The sequence below is a fragment of the Austrofundulus limnaeus genome, unplaced genomic scaffold (genome assembly GCF_001266775.1).
Source record: "Austrofundulus limnaeus strain Quisiro unplaced genomic scaffold, Austrofundulus_limnaeus-1.0 Scaffold235, whole genome shotgun sequence".
NCBI classification, from domain to species: domain Eukaryota; kingdom Metazoa; phylum Chordata; class Actinopteri; order Cyprinodontiformes; family Rivulidae; genus Austrofundulus; species Austrofundulus limnaeus.
The window spans coordinates 850,784-861,031 of record NW_013952637.1 but is presented as its reverse complement, the minus strand read 5'-3'; the positions used below and the strand labels follow the sequence as shown (position 1 = coordinate 861,031).

At 41.2% G+C, this 10,248-nt stretch overlaps 1 protein-coding gene across 1 annotated transcript; it reads left to right on the top strand.

Moving 5' to 3' along the window:
* Window positions 1-2,229: 2,229 nt before the first annotated feature.
* On the top strand, window positions 2,230-6,443 carry bag3 (BCL2 associated athanogene 3; the record flags this gene model as incomplete). Its single annotated transcript, XM_014019912.1, is given in 3 exon segments — window positions 2,230-2,565; window positions 3,958-4,299; window positions 5,291-6,443. Coding segments are annotated over 3 exon segments (1,290 nt in total), but the record flags the coding sequence as incomplete, so codon positions are not given.
* Window positions 6,444-10,248: the final 3,805 nt, after the last annotated feature.

Below are 10,248 nucleotides of genomic sequence, written 5' to 3'. Positions count from 1 at the left end.
ATATATGACAAGCTGTATAATAATGCAGAAATTATTCATATCCGCAGCGACAAGTCGTGGGCTGAAGTGAGCTTTCACAGCCTCTCAGGGACAGACGCTGTTTTCCAAAGTTAGCGTCCTGTGGAATCTGCTGGAAAGACACAGCTGTTGTTGGAGGGGGAGGATATATTAACATTTGGAGCTGGCAGCAGAGCAGAGTCCTCTGCAGGCAGAGGGCAAAAGGTCACTCGCTGCTATTTCCCAGCTTTTGTGTCAGGAGAGAAATTCCACAGGTTTGAGCTGGACACTTGGCTCGCTATTGATGGATCTGAGCTCACATTTCAGTTATGTCACTGGATGCTGAGCTGTTCGACCTGTTGCTTGTATCCCGGGCATTAGTTGGTGTCTCGTTACACTTGTCAGAGAAATAAAGCAGTGTTGTGTATTTGCTCATGGGAAATGTATGTGCGTCAGTTCTTCGGGTGGCTCGGTACTGTTGTAAAGATTTGCAATAGGTCATTGTTTGTGTTTTAAACAAAGCATGGAACCAACATTAATCTGAAAACCACTTCTTATCTGCTATTATTTTTATTTAATAGTTAACTCTCGTACCATCGGTTAATAACATACACTTAAAGCATAAAATGTAACTAAAGGAATATAGAGTAGAAACAGCCTTTATTGTCCCGCCAAGGGTGTCACAGCAGCATCAGTTACTTTACAAACAGTAGACAGTGCACAAAAAATGAAATTAACACTGACTAGCAATGATATGACTACTACTAATAAAAAAATATAAAGAATTGTGCAAGAATAAAGAAAGATATGTTTTAGTTTAGACACAGCAGACTATCAGAATCTGACATTAGGAATCAGAATTTGTCTATTTTCTGTGTAAAACAATCAGCAGATTATTAACTGTAAAATATGACGGTGCAGACAAGAAACACAGATGTGCAATTACAGCTGAATTATTTTTAAAGTTTAAAAAGAGTAATAACAGCAAATGATTGCTCAGATGAGTAATAATAAATGAGTAGTAGTGCAAATAATTGTTCAGATGAGTAATGACAATGAACAGTAACAATAGTAACAGAATTAACATGTTTGATTTGTTTTAGGTTAAAACTCAAGTAATACTGTTGATGTTAATAAATGTTACAGSCTTTCAAAGATACACTAGAATGGCCAAACACAGCAGAAAGTGTGCCGCCATCTTGGTAGGTGCTATGTTACGTTCTTATGTTAGGTGCCCAGCAGGCTCCATGTGAAGCAGAGCAGTCGACGTGTGGAGCCTGTGGTCGCTCGAGGTTTCATTTCACACACAGGGCTGAGAACAAAACGATGCAATTTTCATCACGCAACTGCGACATTAGCTGCGTTTCCATTGCAGATGTGCGCAAAACTTTGTTGTTATTCTGTCAAAAAACACAGTTTCGCAACTGCAGTGTTTCATTAAGAAATGCTATTAAAGTCATGCGTGAATACRTTTGTTCTCGCAATAAGTCATAAAAAACATGGCGGCGATGGATKTAAACACATAGCATGTTGCTACCACGACACTAGCGCTCATCATCAGAGGAGATGTTGGCGTCTTTTATCGAGGCTTTCCTGCGACAATTCCCTACTTGGGAGCGGCTACGTATGCTGTGTTTTTGGGAAATTGTAGTCGGTGAGTTTACTATTTTATACTACTTCTGTGATATTACTACTACTTCTACTTCCTGTTATCTTCTTCTTCATCGTCTTTTTCACCTGTAGAAACAGCCGGTTGTTGATCACATGACTCCCGTGATGGGAAAAAAGTGTTTCCATGGCAGTTTTGCGAAAAACACCAATTTCGATAYRGCCAAAATACCACCTCATCCTAGCACAAAAACATTTTGTCGAAAAACGTTATTTTTTTCGAAATTGACGTGTTTCTATTGAGCAAATTTATTTTCGAAATTATAATTAGCGCATTTTCATGGTCAATGGTAACACAGCTAATGAGAGTGGATTTTGCAGGATTTAATGCAAAATGCAGAGAGCTTTACTGCCAGCATGGTGTCTGACCATGAGAGGAAAACATTTAAAGTCAGTCAAAAAGCTACAGTCGGGCAACAATATGTGGTATTAATATTTACAGAGTGTTACACGGAGCACTTAGCAATGTGGCGGCCACAAATTGTGCACGTCTTTGTGTTCACTGGCAAAATATCACATGAAACTCTTTAAAAATCAAACGTAATGTTTCCATTTGTTTTTCAGGGTCGTGAAGTTTCATCAAATGGACCCAGCGTACCGACAGAACCCAGTCCTCAGGAGACAAGGAAGTCCTTTGCCAGGGAGATGAAGCACCCCATCCTCCGTCCCGGTTACATCCCCATCCCGATCATCCACGAGGGATCCGACGTGAGGCAGCAGCATCCCTGTTACTCCTACATCCAGCCGACGGCGRCGCAGAACGCCCGGACAGATGTCCAGACGCCGCCGCTGGCATCTGCCATCCACCACAGCAGACCCAGATCACCGTTACACGGGCCCTCTGACGGCTGCTCCCCTGAGCCGGGAAAGACCGGATCACCCGTGTCACAAACAACAGAGGTACAGGAGAGAAATATGTTCTCATGAACGACTGCTGAAATCGGACTTATTTAAGTTAAAACGAGCAGATGCTAACATAAGCAGAATGTGAGGAATGTGTGCAGGCAGGTTCCAAAAAGTAACAAAAAGGCTGGCAAGGCAGCTCAAAACTTAAGAGAATCCTCTCAGGGGGGACTCAGAACACACTGGCTCAATGATCCGACACAGACTAAACACAGGACACAGAATATAAAGCAAACTAATTAAGGACAACAAGAAACACCTGGAGGAGCCACAAGAGGAAACAGGTGAGCATGGGCGGGGCTGGAGCAGGGCAGAGATACACAGGGGAACACAGAAACACTAGAAAACTAAGGAAAATGAACACGTCATGACAAAATTAGGGAATTTGTAGCTAAAAGTAGCAAAAAAAAAATGCTAAAGCTAATATTAGGAAAAAATGAAAAATGCTCTAAAGCTAAACTTAGCAAAACAAAACAAGGTTATTTGCTAAAGTAGCAAAACGTAACGAAAAATGGCAAAACAAATGCTAAAGCTAAAATTAACGAAACAGTAGCTAAAATAAGCAGGTGTGTAGCCAAAATTGGCAAGACATGGTAGAGCTAAAACTAGCAGAAAGGCTAAAATTGACAAAACCGTAAAAGAAGCTAAATAAATGCTAAAGGTAGAATTAGCCAAATTGTAGCTAAAAGTAGCCAAACGGGTGCTACAGCTAAAATGAGCAAAACAGTAGGGGTCAATGATTTTACTTAATCTGTAGCTAAAATTATCAAAATGACTTCAGTTTGAAAAGAAACTCTTTTTCTTCTGTTTTTAGAAGTAGCTAAAGCTCAATGAGCAAAACAGGAGCTAAAATTAGCAAAAGATAGACTGAAGATAAAATGAGCAAATCCGTAGCTAAAACAGATTGTAGAGCTAAAACTAGCAGAATAGCTAAACTAGGCAAAACAGATGGTAAAAGTAGCAAAACCTGTAGCTAAAAATACTAAAATAATTTCTAAAGATAGAATTAGCTAAATATTTTTAATTGTAGCTAAAGACAGGTAGCCAAACAGGCACTAAAGTGACAATTTAGAAACATTTTTTAAGCTAAAAGTAGCAAATCAGAGACTAAAATTAAAATGAGCAAATCCATTGCTAAAATCAGCAAAACTGTTGCTAAAAGCTAAAAAGGCAAATAATTAAAAGCTAAAAGTAGCAGAATAGCTTTTAATTGAACAACCAATGAGCTTTAGAGGTTAACCTGATTAAAGATGGCCGCCACAGTTAGATTCATAGAATGTACTTTCATGGTTTGACTAAAGCAGCTAAAACTCTGTCAGGTCTTTTAATCACTATAATATTTTTTCGATGAGYGAAAACTAAATTTCTGCTGATCTTTTTGTTTTCCAGGTTTTCACCGCCCCCCATCAGCAGGTGTCCCGGACCAGCAGCGGAGGTCTCCAGCCTGGTTACATCCCCATCCCGGTGGTCCACGAGGGTGCAGGAGGAGGAGGAGGGGGTCAAATCCAGCCTCAGTTGAATCCCTCCGTCTACTCGCAGCGTGTCCCCTACGCAGACGTACAGCAGCCTTTTCCTCGACATCAGACCGAGGACTGGCCCGGCTACTCCCCCAGAGAACGGACCTCCCCAACAATGTTTCCCCAACATCGCGACGCCGCTCCTGTTCACCTCCTGCACCACGTTAGGAGTCACTCGCCCATCAGAACACAGGTGATGGGGGAACGGCCACAGGTAAGTTAACCATTATTTTGGCTGTTGGGGGCAGTGGCTCACTGGGAGATAATATTAATGAGGGACGAGATGCTTAATTAATGATACAATACTGGGTTTATTATTTGAAAAAGATTAGATTTATTTTAACTGTAAAATAAAGACTGTAAAAATACTGTAGGCTGTTTAGTTTTCATAATTTTTAAACTAAATTTTTAAAACTATATTACACGGACAGGACCATTTTATTTACACACAAAGCGTTGTGGGTAAAGTCCTCGGTGCGAGGCTGCTAGCGAGCTATATCCACCCTGAAGGTTAATCTTGGACAATATCTGATGATCGACTCTTTTAAATGAAACCAGAGAGCGTTGACAGAGAGGAGAAGGTAGAAATGACTCAGCCTGGAACTGAAAATATGGATGGAGGACAACAGAGCTGCTTCATGGAAGAACAACCTCAGCTTAGCCTGTTAGCTTTAGCATTAGCCCCGATGCTATCACCATATATATGTATTAGCTCAAAGCTACACATTCTCCTCTCATCACTGAGGTCCTCCATCCACATGACTAGAGGGGAACAAAAAAATGACTCAACCTGTAACTGAAAATATGGATGGAGGACCTCAGCTTAGCTTGTTAGTTTGTTGCGCTAGCACCGAGCTAATACAAAAAAGACAATATAGCATCGGCACTAAAGCTAACAGGCTAAACTTAGGTTCTTCTTCCATGAAGCAGCTCTGCTGTGACAAAACTAAACAGCCCACAGTGTTTTTACAGTCTTTATTTTACAGTTAAAATAAATGTTTATCAAAAAAAGTAATGTTGCAACTAATCATGGATCCCTTTAAAAAAGGTTTTGCTACAAACTAAACTTACTTTCCTCAGAACTTGTAACAAATGTCTCTAAAGTCTCCAGCAGTCACAACTCAGTGAGCTGCTGTCCTGAGGGTTTCATTATTTCTGTCAGTTTGATGTGAAGTGATTCTTACAACCTTTTTTTGTTGTTTAAGGCTGCACAGCGTGCCGTCTCCAGAGACTCGCCTCAGAAAATGGAGCAGGAGCAGCAGAGCGTGCAGCAGAAACCCGAGAACACGTCGGCTCCTCCGACGCCGCACACTGAGCCCGACGTCCTGAAGCTCCAACAGCCTCAGCATCTCCAGCAGGCTCCGCCTCCGACGCCTCCGCAGCAGGAGCCCCAAAACCCGGAGCCACCTCAGCATCATGTGGCCGACATCACCGTCCAGATACCTCCCAAAGCAGAGCCTCAGGAAGCTCCCTCGCCCGCGGAGGCCGAGCCGGCGGCTCCGTGCGAGGCCCACCCGGGCTTGACTAAAGTGCAGCAGATCGTGGAGAGGGTGGCCAAACTGGAGCAGGAGGTGAAAAGCTTCGCTGGAAAGAAAAACGATAAGAAGTACTTGTTGCTGGAGGAGCTGTTGACCAAAGAACTCCTGGCGCTGGACTCCGTCGACCCCGAGGGCCGAGACGACGTGCGCCAGGCGAGGCGGGACGGCGTCCGGCGCGTGCAGACCATACTGGAGGAACTGGAGGAGCAACAGACGGAGAGGAAGTCGGAGAGCGGCGTCATCGCTGACGAGAACACTAAGATGACGAAGGAGATCTGATGACCTCGTGACGAAGAGGAGGGACGGATTACCTGCTGTATATTCCCCATGGAGCGAGCGCTGGACTCTTCCTCCTCCACAGGCAGTTCTTTGTGGACGTTGCATGCATTAATTAAGTGTTGGTACGTCCATTCAGCACATAATTAATGATCGCTCAGTGAAATTGTTCAAGCCATTGTTATTGCCTTCTATGTTGTGCCAATGTCTTTATAAAGAGTCGCGAGGAAGATGTGGACAACCGCTGCAAGGCAAGTTCGACTACGAGGCCTTTATTAATACGTGAAAGACAAATAGAAGTATTTTCCTAAAAAGTGTTATTTGTAGTTGCCTTTTTGTCTGATTTTAAATATCCAGTCAGCACATTGTTTAGCACTTAAACTAAAAAAACGGCGTCTCCAGCTGAGGGGTATGCTACGCAGCTGAAGTCAGAACTTTCAGAACCACGAAGGGGGTTCTGTCTGAGCCCGGTTTTGGTTTTAGTTTCCACTTTTTTAAATGTTCCACTGTGAATAAAATATGGGTTTATGAGATTTGTAAGTCACCACGTTCTGGTTTTTATTTACGTTTTTGAGAAGGGAGTCTGCGGTCAATAAGTGGGCGGTGCTTAGGGGGTGTGGGTGGAGTTTGTGGAAAGACTGGTCATTTTGACGTGTGGGAGGAAATTGCTGGACGTTGTTGGTTGGACTGACTATTATGGGGAGGGTTTGAAGAACTTAAAACTATTCGATTGGATGAAGGTCTGGCAGCTGGAGGGAACATTCGGCTTGGTCGTAACGGCCAGAAAGCACCGCTAATTTTTGTCCCCTGATGCCAAGCCGAGGGACAGAAAAACTCTACGTCCGTACGTTGGTCCGTCCACATTGTGGGATTTAAATAATGACGGTCTGTGACGATTCCAAAAACTGCTAACAGCTGGTCACAACTGAATGCCCAGGCACTAKTGACATTTGCAAGGTCGTGATCCAAGATGGCTGCCACCGTAGCCAAACTGTACATCACATAAAAATGGCAGCAGCTCAGTAACGAAAGCAGCTATTGAGCTGAATTTTTTTTGTAAGTAGATGTAAGTACGTGCCAACACATACTCTGGGAGTTTCGTAGGGAGATCACGATTTGCTACTTTTTGCCATTTTTGCTCTGAAAATGCAACGGGCATTGAGTTGTATCTCGTGAATATTATATATTAGTCATAACTTAAGACAGGAAATGCTGCTAGCCACACGAAATACGAAGTCAAAAAATTATATTTACATGTTCACAACAAAGTCACCGTGAAGTGACTCAGACTTTCACAGATTTCTTTATGGAACCTAACTACTAATTAGTTTATTGTAATCTTCGTAATATCGCTGAAACCAAAAATACAGTACAGTAAGGAACAACATTTTTATTGTTCATTTTTACCCTTCAAATACGAACTCCACCCACAACCAAGAACTCTGCAAATATTGGCTTTCCCAAAGTCCGCCCACAACAAAAGCACCGCAAATATTGGCTTTCCCAAACTCAGCCCACAACCAAAAACCTGTCAAATACAAACTCCGCCCACAACCAAGAAATCTGCAAACATTGGCTTTCCCAAATCCGCCCACAACAAAAACGCCGCAAATAAAAGTTTTCCCAGACTCTGCCCACAACAAGAACTACGCAAAGAATGATTTTTCCAAACTCTGCCCTCAATCAAAAACTCCGCAAATATTGGCTTTCCCAAACTCCGCCCACAACCAAAAACCCTTCAAATACGAACTCCGCCCACAACCAAGAACTCTGCAAATATTGGCTTTCCCAAACTCCGCCCACAACAAAAGCGCCGCAAATATTGGCTTTCCCAAACTCAGCCCACAACCAAAAACCTGTCAAATACAAACTCCGCCCACAACCAAGAAGTCTGCAAACATTTGCTTTCCCAAACTCCACCCACAACAAAAACGCCGCAAATAATGGTTTTCCCAAACTGCCCACAACAAGAACTCCGCAAAGAATGATTTTTCCAAACTCCGCCCTCAACCAAAAACTCAGCAAATATTGGCTTTCCAAACTCCGCCCACAACAAAAACCCTTCAAATACGAACTCCGCCCACAACCAAGAACTCTGCAAATATTGGCTTTCCCAAACTCCGCCCACAACAAAAACGCCGCAAATATTGGCTTTCCCAAACTCAGCCCACAACCAAAAACCTGTCAAATACAAACTCAGCCCACAACCAAGAAGTCTGCAAACATTGGCTTTCCCAAACTCCGCCCACAACAAAAACGCCGCAAATAATGGTTTTCCCAAACTCTGCCCACAACCAAGACATCTGCAGATATTGGCTTTCCCAAACTTCGTCCACAACAAGAACTCCGCAAAGAAGGATTTTCCCAAACTCCGCCCTCAACCAAGAACCCTTCATATACAAACTCCGCCCACATTCAAGAACTGCAAATATTGGTGCATCCGAACTCTGCCCATAACCAAGTACTTTGCAAATAGCAGTTTTTTCCAAACTCCGCCCACACCCAATAACTCCGCCTACACAACCAAAAAACACCTCTTATGAACTGCACAGACCCCTTTTGGACATTTCCTGAGTGGTTGTAGATTGTTAGTCATTACTTCCTCTATACGTCAGATAATATTTAATAAATGATAAACCCCTCAGTTGTAGAGCTACTTGTTTCAGGTCTTTCTGTAAACAGCAGCAGATTGTTTAACGTGATTTATAACCGTTTTCTTCAACATAAATTCAAAGAATATTTGTTTCCTGTTGGGATCTTTAGCCTAAATTTAGATAAATACAAGCAGCAGTTTTTAAAAACGATTCATTTTGTGTAATTTACTTGCACTTTTATTTTTTGGATCTGTGTATTTTAAGTGGAAAACGACATTTTTTAAATGCAAACACAAACTAAAGCAGAAAGTATTTTTTTAAAGAAACGTTTGAATCACCGTTGTAGCGTTTATTTTGTTGTTGAGTTGTAGTTTTTTTTTGTGAAGCCAGGCTACGAGAAGAAAGCCTAGCTTTGTTGATCCTGCTCTGTAGTACACCCCTCCGCTCACGTTAGGCCTGCTTCGTCACAAAACACAAATTTATTTACTAGATGCTACTTATTTTTGTTAAGTTTGCTGTTTTTTGCTGTTTGCACTGAAAATATATCATCATGCTGGAAAAAAAAATCAGCATTTAAACGCGTTTGGATTCATGTGTTCCAGTGTTTGTATGTAAACAGGTTTACTTGGTATTACAAATCATAATAGTATTTATATCCTCATTGTGAGACAATCGCTGCTACCTGAGTTCTGTTTTTGAGACGGTCAGAATGTCTTTAAATAATTACCAAAGCCACAATCTGTAATAATTTAAACACAATAAAAGGCCTAAAAGCTTTAAAAACAAATCTACAACTTCACTGACACTACAGTCTGTCGGATAAAATCCTGCACAACTGCTTTTATGATTATTCTAACACTTTTGTGATAACCTGAATTGTTTTTGTAGTAATTTGCMTCTAATATTGGAAGCCTTCCATAAGAGCCACAACCTGAAGCTCTCATCACAAATTATGGATTGTGGCTTTTAATGTTGAAGCATAATTGTAGAATTGAACATAAAATGTAAAAAATTTGTTGCAAACAATTTGCAAAACCTGATYGTTTTATTTTTTCTGTTTCATCTTTGAGGATGTTTGTGTTCAATAAAACGTAAATTACTAAAAAAAATAAAATACCAAACGTATGTTTACTCCCTGCGTAAAATATCAAAATTATTATTTTGTCTCAGTTTTTKTAGGAGAGACTGGGAATAGAGCTGCTGCACATCCAGAGGAAACAGCTGAGGATGGTTGTGTGTGAGGAGACGTGCCTGTGACATGTTTTTTCTTCAATTACAAAGAATTAAAGAAAATATCCTAATGTATTAGAAATTTGGCATCATTCACATGATTTTTACCCAGTTTGTCACAAAATGTGCACATTTTTTACTAAATTTGGTGTGGTCAAAGTGAAACAGGAAGTGATGTCAAAGGGGAACTCTTTAAAAAAAGGGTAACTTCTTGGTCTTTATAAATCTGACGCATTTATCTGATAATGACTGAAAATAATCCACAGAAACATCTGATTCTTTGCAGTGTGTTGTTAGCCATTGTAATGACTCATTGGGAATTCAGGCATTCCCATTTGACATCACTTCCTGTTTCTGCTCATGCGAATATCTCAAAAACTTCATTTCAGTGTCGTGAATTTCTGTTTGCAATTCATCATGAATGTTATATTTGAAAATATGCACTCAAATATATCACTTAAATTTAATGTCATGGGCACTTTAAAACAATATAAAAAATTTAGGATGCAATAGCCTGTATATATA